The sequence below is a fragment of the Octopus bimaculoides genome, chromosome 23 (assembly GCF_046866305.1).
Source record: "Octopus bimaculoides isolate indiv1 chromosome 23, ASM4686630v1, whole genome shotgun sequence".
Lineage (NCBI taxonomy): Eukaryota > Metazoa > Mollusca > Cephalopoda > Octopoda > Octopodidae > Octopus > Octopus bimaculoides.
Genome location: NC_142950.1, coordinates 32,820,612 through 32,838,111, shown reverse-complemented (window position 1 = coordinate 32,838,111; position 17,500 = coordinate 32,820,612). Strand labels below are relative to the sequence as shown.

Below are 17,500 nucleotides of genomic sequence, written 5' to 3'. Positions count from 1 at the left end.
TGTATATGTATGTATTTATATGAATGTATAAGTATGTATGTATTTGTGTGTATATGTGTGTGTATATATATATATATATATATATATATATATATATATATATATATGTATATATGTATATGTATATATTTTTACACATGTGCACCAACAGACACTGGTATTTTTCTCTTTGTATATCAGATGATGTAGGATTGTGAGACCCATCCAATCCATGCTGACATGTAAAGGCAGATGTAAAACAATGACGATAATGGAGCAGTAGTTTCAGATACATTGATTCTACAGCTTCAAATTTCTCTTTTTTTCCTTCCTTCCTTCCTTCTTTTTCTTCTTTTCTTACATTTACTGTGTACTCGTACTGCAGTAAAGACACAGTTATATATATCAATATTATCATTATTCATTAAAGACTGCAATTGGATTATTCTTTCTTTTTTTTTTCTTTTTCTAATTTGATATTTTTTTCTTCCTCTAGTGTAATTCTTGCCTCTTCGTATTTCTAATCATTCTATTATGCATCGAAGACTTTCTTCTATTTATACATTTTTCTTCTTTTTTGCGACATGCAGAGTGAATAGTATCATTATTATAAATTTGCTACGGGCAAGTGGATTGCTAGAATTAGTAGTTCATTACATAAAGTGTCTTGTGTTATCAGTTCAGTCTCTTTACAGTCTTAGATCAAATCCTGCTATGATTATCCTCAACTTTCATCCTTTTGGGGTCGATGAAATAAAGCACCGGGCAAGTACTGTGGTTGATTTTTATCAACTAACCTCTGCTCTTAAATTTCTGGTCTTGTGCCAGTGTTACGAATTATTGTGCTTGCATGGGTCAGATGGAGTTTATTGAGGAAGGTTTCTCTACAACAGGATGCCCTTCCTGTTGCCAACCCTTGCCTGTTTCCAAACAAGGTAACATTTCTCCATGGTCGGACATGTTCTTGCAGAATAATGGAAATGACTGATACTGCTTATATGACAGTGACACTTATTGATAACTATCATGCGATGTCAAGACGAGGAGACACTGCGTACCTGAAATTTTTATCTGCTGTAATCACCAATGGATGAACACATGATATACAAAGGTACAGAATGGCCAGAACTGGAATGTCTTTGATCGTAGCTCTGCTGGATTGGTACTAACTTCCTGAGGAAAGATAACCACAGGGGAGACTTTATGTGTTAACCTGACTTGCTGGAGTTGCAAAGTCATACCCTTCCTGTGTTGAAGGGGAGGGAACTCATTCAATAATGTAATAATCTAATAATCTCTTAATGCAGAGCTCTTCAACCACTGGGTTGCAGACAAGTACCAGGCCACTGTGGATCATTTGGTACAAGGCCACTCTGGATCATTTGGTACCAGGCTACTTTGGATCATTTGGTACCAGGTCACACAGAAAGAATAAAGTTTTCAATCTAATTTCTATATTATTGACTACCACAGTCTGTAGGTTGTTTTTGCCTTATATATGCATTATATATGAGATATGTAAATTATATATTATGCACTTTATTGTGTTTTTGTTATGCACTTGATTGCCTGTTCTATAGAAAAATTGTCTGGCAAGAAACCAGTCCACGGTCCAAAACAAAGCTGGGGCTATTGCCTTAATACATAAGTAAACAGGATAGTTATGGTTGGAATGCCTTTGGCTACAAGTCTGCTCAATCAGGACTTTCCTGGAGTTAAATTAGGGCATCTGTCTTTAGTAATTTCCTATCATCATTACCATTCTGTATAATCACAATTACTATTGGGAAATATTATTTTTAGCATCTGCACCAAATTAGCAAATATTTTATATTCTCAAAGGCAGTGAGTTGAAATTAATTGCCAATATTGATAATTCTTTATTTCGGAAGTGCTTTTATAGCAATTGTTGAGAGAGCTCGTGTGGAAGAGGCAGGGAACTGTGTGAAGACCACTTAGGAGCAGCCAAGAAAGGAAGTGTAGCATGTGGAGTACGTGAGGAGTGACATTTTATGTTTTCTGGTCGATTGTGAATAATCCTTTAAGAGGAGCCAGAGGCGGAGGTAGTGGATGCATAGGAGGAGCTGAGGGGAGGATTTTGCTGGTAGTTTTTAGAGGAAATGTCAATTGGTTGTGTTACCTGATGTGTTTAATTCTTGTTGTTGTGTCAGAGATGGGATAAAAATTTAAAAAATGACAAATTGTACCAAGAATGGGATAAATGGTATCATTGTATGTGGGGAAGGTTGAAGGGGATATTAAATAACGTATTGTATAGGAAATAAGAGAAAGGATATCACTGTATCAGAGATGAAATGAATAAGATATTGTGTCAGAAAGAGTGTCTTTTGAATGATATATTGTGTTGGAAATGAGAGAAAGCGTATCATTGTGTTGGGGGATGAGAGAAATGCTATTTTGTGTTGGGTATTGTTAAAGAACATCATTGTCTCAGTTGAGATAATGACATATTATTGAAGAGACAAATTGTATCATTGACAGTGAAAGGATAAATGATAATTTCAGCTTGAAACAGAACAGAGAGCCACTTGAGGCTGTGAGCGATCTCCATTTTGTTTAGTGAATCACAAGAGGAGGCTGTTAGAGATCTCTATTTTCTTTAGTGAGCCATCAGGGGATTCTGGTGACACCAAGAAAAGCTATTCATCCTTATTTTTCTTCAGAAAGTGACCATGAGCTGTTGGGAGTGATTCCCAAAATGGCTGGTCCTTCAACTGAATATTAGTCCCAGATTAACCAATTCATGAATATTAGGATTTAAGTTAAGGTTGACCAGATATATGATTAATTTGAAACCAAGTACATTGGTGAAGGTTTGCATCAGCTGCTGTGAGGAATAAAGGATTTCAGGCTTTGAATTCCTGGCCTTTTTTCAAAACATTATATTCTTCACTCAAAACATTGTAATCTTCACTGTGATGTCCATATTCTATGTGTACTCCAGTAATTTTCTATGTGTGCTCCAGTAAATAAGGTTGTCCTGAAATTGAAGTTGTGGTCCTATTGGTAAGATCCCAAATTTGTAATAATAATATACATACATATATACATATTCATGTAAATATATATATATATATATATATATATATATATATATATATATATATATATATATATATATATATATATTGTATGCATGTAAATATATATCTCATTATATATTTGTGTGTGTGTTTATATATATACACATACATATGTATATGTTCATATGTATGTAAATCTCTCTCTCTCTCTCTCTCTCTCTCTCTCTCTCTCTATATATATATATATATATATATATATATATATATATATATATATATATATATATATATATATGTACATACATATGCTTATGTATATGTTTTTGCGTATGTAAATACATATTTATCTGTCACTATATGTATGTGTGTGTATATATGCATACATAGTGTGTGCTTGTGGGGAGGTGGGTATCTATCAATGTGTCCTCTCATGCATATATTTCAATGTTACCATTTAACTAATTCTGTGTAACCATTATAAATTTTGAGATTCTCTAAGTAATATATTGCAATATGTAATGTAAGGCAAGCCTCAATCCATCGTTAATTGATGGATTACTAATTAGTTTCATTTTGTCTTTTCATGCACACACACACACACCACCACCACCACATGCACACACACACACACACACACACTCTCTCACACACACACAATTTTTGTTTTATAATTTTCATTGTAAATGTATCTTCAAAACTTAACTGTTTTAGAAGTGTATGTATCTATGTCTGCCTGTCTATGTGCATATGTCTGCTTGCCTGCATGTATTATATGTGTGTGTGTGTGTATTTATATTATATTATGCTTATATATATATATATATATATATCTATATATATATATATATATATATATATATATATATATATATATATATGTATGTATGTATATATATAAATAATACATTTCTAAATCTCTCAGAGAGATTTATGCAGTAGTGATGCGATAAAATGGTTGTATGTTGTCAACTTAATGTGACAGTCCCATGAAGGGAATAATACTACTGCTATTTAGCCCTAGGAAGCAGCACCACTTCCTGTCGGCCTTGGCACGTAAAATCACCCACTACACTCTCGGAGTGGTTGGCATTAGGAAGGGCATCCAGCTGTAGAAACTCTGCCAGATCAGATTGGAGCCTGGTGCAGCCTTCTGGGTTGCCAGTCCTCAATCAAATCGTCCAACCCATGCTAGCATGGAAAGCGGACGTTAAACGATGATGATGATGATGATGATATATATATATATATATATATATATATATATATATATATATATACATACATACATATATATATGTATATATATATTGTTTACTGATACTTGATATATCTGTGTATCAGGGAAAATAAACATGCACCCATATGTGTATGTGCACTCGAAGGATGAAAAAGATTGCAGACCCATTAGTATTGAATAACGGCAAAACACATATTTAAGTATTTGTACACAAACTCATACACACACATGCGCACGCGCATAGATGAACACACCCATTTTTTTTTCATTCTGCTTTTATACCCACAACTGAATCGTGTACCATTTCCTGAGCTTGTGGAAGAGAGAGAGGGAGAGATAGAGAGAGGGAGAGAGAAGGAGAGAGAGAGAGAAGGTGGTGGTGGTGGTGGTGGTGATAGAGGTCTTGTACTGTAAATGAAGCTGTCAATAAAGTATGGAATTCTCTGAGAGTGGGGGTTTTTTTCAGTGTCATATATAGAGTAAGTGTTTCATATAAAAAGAAAACATGATCTTTTCGAAATGTCTACAAGTTTGAGTTGTTGCTTATAAGATTCATATTTTAAAATTTTTTGTTATTCTCAGCAATCTCATATTTTTATTGAGATGTTAACACATGTCGATATTTTTCAACTACACACTACTTTTTCGCATTGGGAGATCACATATCCAGTACTACGGACATTTGATTAGAATGTCGCAGGCTAGAATCACAAGATGGATTCTTCTATCCAAAGCAACCAGCACAGGACCTAAGGGTAGATCAAGATCGGGGTGGGGGTCCACTTGACCCGATCAATGGAACAGCCTGCTCGTGAAATTAACGTGCAAGTGGCTGAGCACTCCACAGACCAGTGTACCCTTAATGTAGTTCTTGGGGATATTCAGCGTGACACAGAGTGACAAGGCTGGCCCTTTGGAATTACAGGCACAACAGAAACAGGAAGTAAGAGTGAGAGAAAGTTGTGGTGGAAGAGTACAGCAGGGTTCACCACCATCCCCGTGCCGGAGCCTCGTGGAGCTTTTAGGTGTTTTCGCTCAATAAACACTCACAACGGCCGGTCTGGGAATCGAAACTGCGATCCTATGACCGCGAGTCCGCTGCCCTAACCACTGGGCCATTGCGCCTCCAACTGTTTTAATTACAGAGTATATAAGAAAAACCATACAGAATAAATATTCATTATCAGTGGTTGATTTAAATTGTTGGTAATGCATTTTCTTTATTTATGTTTTTATATGTATGTGTGTGTATTTTAAATATGTTATAAAATTCTTTAAAAGTGTTTTTCTCTAATTTCTTTGCAGGTCAGAAGGAAAGATTTATTCGCTGGATGCTTCAAATAAAGTTAATATGATGTACTGGCTTCAGACATTACAGAAAAAAAGGAGAACATATAGCGAAACAAGGGCTAACAAGGACCCAGTGAGACAGGTAATAGTTTAATGGCTTTTAAGACATCTGTTAATATTGATTTCAAATTTTGGCACAAGGCCAGCAATTTTAGGGGAAGGATTAAGTTGATTATACCAATTCCAGTGTTCAACTGGTATTCATTTTATTGACCTTGAAAGGATGAAAGGCAAAGTTGACCTTGGCGGAATTTGAACTCAGAATGTAAGGCTGGACAGAACGCCACTAAGCATTTTGCCCAGTGTGTTAATGATTCTGCCAGCTCACTCCTTAAGACATCTGTTGATCTTAACAAAAGAAAGCTGTGTAGTCTCACACAAAGTGGAATGCTATTATCACATACTTAGCACTGTGAGTATGACATAAAGTGAAATGCTGTTATCACATAAAGAATAAGATATTATTGCTTAAAAAGAGAATTCTTCTCACATGGTTATAAGGGAAGAGAAAGACGTTGATGTTATATAAAGAGAAAGGTGTTGTCATACTTTTTTTATTGTATGGAACCTTTCTTAGATTTCTACTTTGATAATGCTTTTGTGGCTTCAAGCAGCACCGTTACTTTGGGTTGTTATCCAGTGTTACTCATTCTACAAATATTAACTAGATGTGACACTTGCTGACCTCCAGTCTGAATGGCCGCTCTGATGAGTGCAGTGTTAGGTAATCAACTAACTATCTGTATGAAACAGATTGGTAAGATCAGCTGAAACGGATCTGTAATACTGTATACTATTATGATTAATATACATGTATAGATTTGTGTATGTATATGTGTGTGTGTGTTTGGGTGTGTGGATATATATATATATATATATATATATATATATATATATGTAAATATATAAAAACAAAAAGATAAAGAGAGCAAAGGTAAGGTTGGAGAAGTATTTTATGGATAGAGTCTTACAGCTGTTTCTGGGAAGATCCAGTACTTCCCTTCATCGGAGACAGAAAAAATAAAGTAATCTATTATTATATCCATAGGTGGATATTTTTAGTATGAAGTGGTAAAGAGTGTGATGTGCTGAAAAAAGAGAGAACAGTACTTGAAGTGTAGTTTCATTCCAGTGGTGAATATCCATGTAGAAATCCGTGCAAAGTAATCCTTGTGTGGATAATCCGGAAATTTATGTTGTAGCGAAAGTTGATATCCTCCTGGGTTTGGTTAAATCCAATACCCTCCTCAACCTTATATATATATATATATATATATATATATATATATATATATACACACACACACTCACACAGATATATACATAAACATACATACATACATGTATACAAATGTGTGTGTGTATATATATATATATGAAAGAAAGAGGAGAAAAACTGGCTAAGGTTTTAGTTTATCGTCTAATTCATTTAATTATTATCATTATTATTTCTTTTGTTTGTATTGTTCTGTATATATTTTTTCTCTCTACAGCTTACACAGTCCATGTTTGTTTATTTGTTTAATTTTGACCTAATTAAAAAATATCAAACAAAAAACAAAAACAAAAACAAAAACAAAAAAAAAAACTACCAATAACACTGCTACCATTAATATCTTTCTAATTATCATCGTTATCTCTATCGGCATTCTATTTAGTGTGGATTACATAGAAAATAGTTTGCATTGCATTATAAACTTACCCGTATTTTTTTCATGTCGTTAGTATTCTTCCATTAGTTCTATCCACTTCATGTTAATTATCTCGTTCAAAGATTGTTTGCGTTTTTTTTTTCATTATCTTTACAACACCTGCTGCTGATTACCATTATCTTACATTTATTAAAGAAATTATTTTCTTGCATTCATTTCTTCACTTATTTCATCAGTTGCATCTTCTTCCATGTCCTCACCCATGTTCTCCGTTTTTTAAGTAATCATGGCTTTTTATCTTTAAAGAACAGAGATAGCTGATTTGTTTGTGGATTACATTTGATTAAGTAATTGTGTAATTAATAGATATAACTGTGTATACCGTGTCATGTCTAATGCTTGATGAATATATATTAAAGTCTTGCTGTGAAATTAAGCTGTCTGGTTAAACCACCGGATAATCTATATTCTAAACTGTTAACAGACCTGTGGGTTTAACCCCTTTCGTTAACAACCTGACTGAAACCGTCTCTGGCTCTGTATTATAGATGTCTTGTTTTCATAAGTTCTGAATTAAAATCTTCCACCAAACCTTAATCACAATTTATGTTCCTAACACTAGCTTAATGACAACTAAGTTATTTTACTAAATTCTTTGTTATATTTCAAATTTATTGAAAGAAACACAGAGCATCACAACAGAAATATGGTAACAAAAGGGCTAAAAGTACTCGTGCTGGTACCACATTAACCCTTTTATTACCAACCCACCTGAAACTTCCTCTGGCTCTGAGTACAAATGTCTTGTTTTCATAAGTTTTGAATTAAAATCTTCCACCAAACCTTAGTCACAATTTATGTTCCTAACACCAGCTTAATGATAACTAAGTTATTTTACTAAATTCTTTGTTATATTTCAAATTAATTGAAAGAAACACAGAGCATCACAACAGAAATATGGTAACAAAAGGGCTAAAAGTACTTGTGCTGGTACCACATTAACCCTTTTATTACCAACCCAGCTGAAACTGGCTCTGGCTTTGTAGTACAAATGTCTTGTTTTCATAAGATTTGAATTAAAATCTTCCACCAAACCTTAGTCACAATTTATGTTCCTAACACCAGCTTAATGATAACTAAGTTATTTTACTAAATTCTTTGTTATATTTAAAGTAATTGAAAGAAACACAGAGCATCTCAAAATAATTACAGTGGATACTCATCCACTGGAGATAGCAGTAGTTCGCTCCAGCTCACAGTCATGAGATTGTGGCCATACTGGGTCACTGCCTTGAAGAATTTTAGTCAAACAAATTGACTCCAGTATAATCGGTCCATACACATATATGAGCCTTTGGCCACTTGAGTCTGACAAGTCACTTACACAGCTAAGTGCTTTATAGGTGCAAAACCAATGGTCATTCTCTCACTGGCCATAATAAACATTTATATATGACAGGCTTCTTTCAGTTTCTGACTCAAGGCTAATAGCAGAAGATACTTGCTCAAGGTGCTACTCAGTGGGACTGAACCTGGAACTGTGTGGTTGGGAAGCAAACTTCTTATTACACAGCCAAACCTGTGCCTATGATCATATCAATTTCAATATTGCTCTAAATTTGGCTTTTTGAGAAGTGGGCTGCATGCAACATGAGTGATCATCAAGTGGGCTACACTACTAAATTTTTTCGTTAGGCATACCATTCAGGAAGTCCCATGGGCTGCAGCTTGTCCGTGACTAATATAAAACATTAAAAAACTTTCAGATTTAACTTTAAAATTTAGTAAAGATATTTTTTGATGCTTCATTGTCTATTTCTGTAATAATCAAAGCATTGTTGTCTTCTGCATAATTTTTTAAATGTTTCCTCTCTATAGCTTTGAATGTCTGTGTGTGTGTTCACATGTGTTTGTGTGTGGTGGGTTGGGGAAGAGCTAAGTCATCACAGAAACAAGTGTGAAATTTTTCACATGAATTAGGTATTTCCTGGACTGCAGATTTCAGAATATTAGTCAGTTATCTGCTGAGCACTCTGTTTTTGAAGAAGGTTTCTGAGAATTGCTCAAGGATTTCTTTATACACAAACCAATATGTAGCCACCAGAAAACTTTAACCAAACATCGACATTGATTTAATAATGTCCCTTAATGTGAAAGAAAATTTGTTCACTTTTGGAGTAGGGATCCCCCAAATTACTTTCTTTATTAATTTTATATCACATTTTGTCAATAGTAGCATCAATAGTTACAGGTTTCCAATAAGTTAATCACAGGTTCACTGTTTTTTTTTCATTGGTTAGAGTGACAAGGGATATTCTGTGTAACTTTGGTGGAATAAGCACCTCACAAGCTACCTTACTTTCAAAGCATCATTTTCTTTACTTTATCACTGAAGTTTACATCTTTCACTGATATATATATATATGTATGTATACATATATGTATATAACCATATATATATATATATATATATATATATATATATATATATATATATATATAACCATATGTATGACTAAATTTTTACACTCAAGGCCACTGGTAGTAGAAATTTCTAATATTTATTACCCTTGATATTATTAGTATATATATATATATATATATATATATATATATATATATATATATATATATATTTTACACATAATATATATGAACAGTTCTAATGTTATTACAAACTATTATTACAGGAATTCAGAGCTTCATCATTGGTAATATACAAATATTTGTCTTTCTAATCCCTCTCTCTCTCTTTTTCTCCCCCCTCTCTCCCTCTTCTCCCCCTCTCTCTATTCTTTCTTTCACATAATACTGATAATTTCTGCATGTGTTGTCAAGGAAGGCAGGACTCAATGAAACAGAGTACTGAGTAAAAATCTTCAATGGTCGAGGCTAAGTACTTTCTGGCAAGTTGCTTGTTCTCCATATTATTCTTATTCTTATTCCATCTTTCACTGTCTCTCATAAATATCTCAGCATGGTTTATTTTATTTTTACTTTATATCATATATCTTTTTTTTTTTTAACAATACCAAATGAAGGTAGTGCTGTAGTATGGTCTTAGCAGTGATGGTTAAAACAAAGTAAAGAACTAAAGACAAGTTTCATTGGTCATAGCTTTTCGAATGGTCCTATAACTAGTTGTTTCACTGCATTTCAGGTAGAATAAATTCCACAAGGTACTATTGTTTCACTGTACTGATGTATCAGTAATTTCTCATCAATGATTATATCTTTTGCTGCTGTACACATACACTTCATCATTATTATTATTCTTTTACACATGTTTCATCATGTAAGCATGCATTGAATGAGTGTGTTGCAGTACAGAGTCTCTTCATTTGTCACTATTTTTTGAGCTTAATCCTATAGCCATACCTGAGACTGAGTCCACAGATATATTTTGTGAACAAAAACAAGAGTCCTTTATACTTTCTGAATGATGAAGGAATAGAACAACTTATCTTCAGCCTTTGTTCTGGTACAGTACCAGATCACTTATCTAGCAAGTTTACTGACCAGCAGTAACCTAGATATCTGGATTTTCCAGTTTTCTGGAGACAGCCTAAATATGTACTTAAAATAAGCTATGAAAAGTAAAGAACTAAATTGTATATGGCAGATTCAAATTAATACAATTCTGAAGCAAGTCCTGTTTGATAGTTATTAATCCACTTAACATTCTTGACATATAATCATACTGTGCCATATATACAGTTCAATGTTTATAGAGTGAAAATTAGACGAAGAAAAGTAAAGAGTATGATTCTATTTAATAGATACAGGTACAACTTAAAATACTTCTAAGCAGAGTATGTTTAATTTTTATCAACCCATCTAAAAGGTAAAGTATTTTTGACACAGCATATGCAAATTAATGAACTTCAAAAAAAAAAGGTTTGTTTACTCAATAAAGGTACAGTATATTGCTTGGTATTGCTCAGTATTCCAGGATTTCTGGAAGCCAGATAAAAGGTTTGTTAATGTAATATTTCTAGTCCAAACCTCAAATGAGATTTTTAAAATTATTAACCCAAAGTCTTGAGTAGTAACTCTTAAAATATTTAACTCAGACTATTTGCTAGCAGTTAGAATTTCTGACTTCACTAGAAATTATCCCCACGTGCTTTTACTACAAAGTAAACATAAGGTAGGGTGGGCTGATATTCTGTGGATGTAAAAGTCTTCAGAAACAGTTCCCCATATATTACTAATGCCCTCAAAAGAGTTATGAATAACAAATTTACAACACATACACATACATACACACACATACGTATGTCGAGCGAGATCGTTGCCAGTGCCCCTGGACTGGCTCTTGTGCGGGTGGCACATAAAATACACCATTTTGAGCGTGGCTGTTGCCAGTACCGCCTGACTGGCCTTCGTGCGGGTGACACGTAAAAGCACCCACTACACTCTGAGTGGTTGGCGTTAGGAAGGGCATCCAGCTGTAGAAACTCTGCCAAATCAGATTGGAGCCTGGTGTTGCCATCCGGTTTCACCAGTCCTCAGTCAAATCGTCCAACCCATGCCAGCATGGAAAGCGGACGTTAAACGATGATGATGATGTATGTATGTATTTTGGAGGTGTGCTTATCAGGTAAGTGATTTGATCTGAGACCGTGTGTTGAAACTAAAATAATTGCAATGTGGATGATACATGTTAATCATTCAAACACACACAAAAGCTATTGATTTCACTTTGCCCTTTCGATACCAACCCGGCTGAAACTGTCTCTGGCTCTGTAGTACAAATATTTTGTTTCCATAAGTTTTGAATTAAAATCTTCCACCAAACCTTAGTCACAATTTATGTCCCTATCACTAGCTTAATGATAACTAAGTTATTTTACTAAATTCTTTGTTACATTAAAAATTAATTGAAAGAAACACAGAGTATGTCAAAATAAATACAGTAACAAAAGGGTTAAGCACTTATTATTTGCTGTCAAAATTTTTGTTGCACTGATTACATCCGGTGTAACATTATCAGTGGCGATGTCGCAGTTCATATGATAAAAATTTTGACACCAAGTAATAAATGTTTAAGTGAAGTTAGCAACGTTTGTGTGTTTTTGAATGGCTAATATGTGTTTATCCATGCTGCAATCATTATGTGTGTGTGTGTGTGTGTATATATCTGTATATACATATACATACATATATATATATATATATATATATATATATATATATATATATATATATTAAACAAGATTATTATTGATAGTGACTTTGAAGTTTCGGCCAGCTAATCTGTCATTGCACTGCAGTTCCTGGCTTTAAGTAAGAAAAAATGCAGGAGGATCAGTTAATTATTATGATTTTATTCAACTTATTCCCCTCTCAGATTCGCATAATTATTGCAGTAGTCCTTCAGCTTTTCTAAGCTCTGTAAAAGAACTGAGAAGGATATGCCTCTAACCAGGCCTTTTGCGATACCCTTAATAACAGGAAGCTTTCAGAACCACATCATATATATATATATATATATATATATATATATATATATATATTTTAAAAAATGTATAGAAATGGCTTTTCTGATAACTTTTCCACTTTTTGCAAACACCTAATAACTTATAGACATCTAATTATTAAAGCGGAAGAATAATCAGAGAAGCCAATATTTCAAATATATAATATTATACTAAGGACTTTCTGTTCCTTATTCTACTATCTATCTATATTTATATCTATATCTATCTATCTATCTATCTATCTATCTATATATATATATATATATATATATATATATATATATATATATATATATATATATATATATATATATATATATATATATTCATGTATATATATATATATATATGTATATATATACATATATATATATATATATATATATATATATATATATATATATATATATATATATATATATATATATATATATAAATCAACAATTCCATTATTATACATAAAAAGAAATAACCTATTATTTACAGGATGTCAGGGGTTCAACATTGTTGGTAATATACCAATATTTCTATTTTCTGATACCTGTCTTCGTTCTAACATAATACTACTAAATACTGCATGTGTTGCTCATGTCAGTAGGAACAAATACTGAATAACAATCAACGGTGCCTTGATGTCATTCATTGGTGGATGAAGTTAAAATCTGTATGGCAACTTGCTTGCTTGTCATCTTATTCTATCATCCACTGTCTTTTTTTTTTGTATATAACTGTATATTACCTAACCTTAGCAAGTGATGTAACAGCACTACTTTAACATTTCAATGTAGTATTGACTTATAAAAGCCTTTAATATACTTTGTATTATATTACGGTTGCATAACAAAATATAGTGTCCCTACAGGTCATTAATGTCTTTCAAATATATCTCAGAAAGGTTTATTCTTTTTTATCTTTATTTTATATCATGTGCAGGTGTGGCTGTGTGATAAGAAGCTTGTTTCCCAACCACTTGGTTCTTGGTTTAGTTCTATGGCATGAAACCTTGGGCAAGTGTCTTCTACTATACTCTCAAGACCAACCAAAGGCTTGTGAGCAGATTTGGTAGATGAAAACTGAAAGAAGTCCTTTATGTGTGTATATCATCATCATCAGCATCATCATTTAATGTCCATTGTCCATGCGTGCATGGGTTAGATGGATTGACTGGGCTGGCAGCGCTGGAAGGCTGCACCAGACCCCAGTCTGATTTGGCATGGTTTTCTATGGCTGGATGCCCTTCCTAATGCCAACCACTCCAAGAGTGTAATGAGTGCTTTTATGTGCCACTGGTACAACACTGGCATCTGCCATGACTGTGATTTTGCTTGGCTTGATGGGTCTTCTTCTCAAGCACAACATAATGCTAAAGGTCTTGGTTATTGTCTCCGTGAGGCCCAGCACTCAAAAGGAAACCAACGCTCGAAATACATATATCAATATATGTGTGTGTGTGTGTGTGTGTGTGTGTGTGTGTGTGTGTGTGTGTGTGTGTGTGTCCTCATCTTGACATTGTGTAATTGTTGTAAAATGATTGTCACAGTCTTACAAGCAGTGCTATTCACTTCCAATATTCTGTGGAAACGTGTTCGGCCACGAGGGAAACAGGTAAAGGTTGGTGACAGGAAAGGATCCCAGACATAGAAAAATCTACTTCTATGAGCTCTGTCCAATCCATACAAGCATGGAAAACAGGATGTTAAAATGATGATGATCATCATCATGAATTTTGTGAACAATAGTGAATGAAGGCAGTGCTACAGTATTGTCTTTACCATAACAGCTAAAACAAAGTGAATAACTGAAGAGAGAAGGAATAGTGGTATTGGCGGGAGATGTTAAATGTAAAAAAGAATAAGTTTCAACTTACAAGGTAACTATTTGACATAAAACATCTTCAACCAATAGTTTTGTTATGAATTGCTGGAAGTTTATTGTCAACAGACATGAAAAAGGAAAAAAAAACCATTCCATTTCAATGTCTTTTAATGTCTGTTTGTTTTGCAACATCAGTACCGGTCTTAACAAAACATGGCTGCCACCAAAAGTAAACAACATCCAAAAACCGAATACCTCCTTTCTCAAATAGAATGTGCTTTATGGAGGTAACTCTGTAAAGGGAAAAAAGAAGAGAAAAAAAACAAATGGAGACCTGCTTCCCAACTCACCCAACCACTACTGGTTTTCAATTAATCATGCATTATCTCATAGCTTTGAGATTTCAATGGAAATGATTGTTTACATTTAGAATGACATTGTAGTGTAGGGATGAGAGGCTGGATCTGGCCAGTTTTAAATGCTAAATGGTGAAGATGGTAGAGTGTGATCTGAAAGGGATTTGGCTGCTATTGCCAGCAGGTCAAGTAACCATGTAAAAGGTCTTACAGAAAAATATCTTTGTGCACGATGTGTTTGTGTATATTTCTATATAGGTATTTGCCAAAAATAGCTATTAAAGATATATAAACATAGTCACTATTTCTTCAATTGATGATGGAAACATCTTTAGAATGTTTTTTCAGTTTGCCGAGTTTTTACTTAGGGTGACAGACAGTCAAGACAAGTTGTATATAAATTGATATCTTTCCAATTCAGCAGGCTTCAGCCAAACAATGTGTTTAGGAAAAAGACAGAGTCTTTCCTGTCTCCCCATCTCCGCTCCTTATGTTACATACACATATTCATAACTGAATCTATCTTTTTTTATCGGATGCCAAGATAGGCACCGTTTTCATAGAAATGGAAAAAATCAGCTGCTGCCACTGTTATAAGCAGTTTTAAGACAGATATGTGTTGTTTATTCAGTAATAATCTTTAATAAGATTATAGATTCTCTGTTTGGTGGGTTTTTTTTATTTATTTATTTTTTTTATTGATCTTCTTTTTTAGAGATGAAAAGTTTTTACAATATCTTTCATATATATATATATTACAATTCAGTTGGTTTCATCTCCGGTTGTCACCAGTTTATCTTATTCATAAATGTGTGCATTGTAGCAGATTGGATTTGAACTCAGATCCTTTATGTCTAACAGTGGATGTTAATGAAGTGAAGCATTTATTTACTATGTTATCATCAACACAATTATCGTCACATCATCATTTTTAGTCATTGTCATCATCTTTATCATCATCATCATTGTTGTCGTCATCATTTTTGTCATCAATACTATGTCCACTAAAGCAGAGAGCTGGCAGAACTATTAGCATGCTGGGCAAAATGCTTAGTGGCATTTCATCTGTTTTTATGTTCTGAGTTCAAATTCTGTCAGGTTCTATTCTGCCCTTCATCCACTGGGGTCAATGTAATTGACTTACCCATCTCCCCCGAAATTGCTGGCCTTGTGCCAAATTTTAAAACCATTCTTTTAATGTCCTCTTTTCCATGCTTTCATGGGTCAAATGGAATTTGTTGAAGCAAATTTTCTGTGACTGGATGCTCTTCCTATCGTCAACCCTTACCTGTTTACAGGTACGGTAATATCTTCTCCATGTTTTTATTAGAAAACTGGAAACGTGGTCGATGCCAGTGCCGCTTTGACTGGCTTCTGTGCTGGTGGCACATAAAAAGCACCATCCGATCGTGGTCGATGCCAGCTCCTCTGGCCCCTGTGCCAGTGGCACGTAAAAAGCACCCACTACACTCTCGGAGTGGTTGGCTTTAGGACGGGCATCCAGCTGTAGAAACACTGCCAGATCAGATTGGGGCCTGGTGCAGCCTCCTGTCTTCTCAGACCTCAGTTGAACCGTCCAACCCATGCCAGCATGGAAAACGGACCTTAAACGATGATGATGATGATGATGATGATAAAGACATTATTCCACAAATCCTTTCAGTTACAAGATGATAGAGTGTAATTCGATAAAGTTCTTTAGCTGCTATTTCTAGCATTTTGGGTTACTACATAGAGTCATTCCAATCCCTGTTGGAATGAAGCCAGAGTGAAACTTTGGTGTATATTTGAAGTGCCTCTGATGTACAATTTTTTAGTTCTTAGTTGTTATTGATTAGTACAGAGGTTTCCACTCATATTAATAAATGACAACACAAGTCAAGGGAGAGGCAATCGATAAGTCTTCTTTATATTTTGGACATCTGCTGCTTCAAGTTACATAGATAGAAACAGCTAATTCTAGTTAAGAAAAATTTACAATCTGTATAGATGTAAGCATGGCTGTGTAGTAGGAAGTTTGCTTTCCAATCACATGATTCTGGGTTCAGTTCCACTGCATGGCACCTTGGGCAAGTGTCTTCTACTATAGACCAGGGACAACCAAAGCCTTCAGAATGGATTTGGTAGACAGAAACTGAAAGAAGCCTGTCATATGTGTATATGCATGTGTGTGTGTATGTGTATATATATCATCATCATCATTACCATCATCATCATCGTTTAACGTCCACTTTCCATGCTAGCATGGGTTGGACGATTTGACTGAGGACTGGTGAAACCAGATGGCTACACCAGGCTCCAATCTGATTTGGCAGAGTTTCTACAGCTGGATGCCCTTCCTAACACCAACCACTCTGAGAGTGTAGTGGGTGCTTTTAATATATATATATATATACATGAACGAGTGGACAAATGAAAGGAAGGGAAAACAAATGAAAGAAGGGAAAATCTCAAAATCACACTCCAGTGACTTCTTAATCTTTTTTATTGGAACAATCTCGAAGATGATTGCAGTATGGAGGACACCCATTAGCCATTCAGAAATGCTGCGTAACGTTGTCAGCGACCAGCTTGTGGTTTCAAG

General features: G+C 34.2%; 1 protein-coding gene across 13 annotated transcripts in view; it reads left to right on the top strand.

The window, feature by feature from the left end:
• LOC106873743 (TBC1 domain family member 2B) overlaps positions 1–17,500 on the top strand; it is a 157,822-nt gene that overhangs the window by 48,685 nt on the left and 91,637 nt on the right. For 4 of the 13 annotated variants that reach the window (XM_089340240.1, XM_052976044.2, XM_052976045.2 and 1 more), the window contains exons 2-4: positions 5,566–5,692; positions 9,953–9,973; positions 13,232–13,255. In XM_089340240.1, the coding sequence (XP_089196366.1) occupies positions 5,566–5,692; positions 9,953–9,973; positions 13,232–13,255 (172 nt within the window). Of the gene's footprint in view, positions 1–2,887; positions 3,007–5,565; positions 5,693–9,952; positions 9,974–13,231; positions 13,256–17,500 lie in introns of those variants that run through there. The other 9 variants (XM_089340241.1, XM_089340236.1, XM_089340238.1 and 6 more) reach the window with 3 other exon arrangements.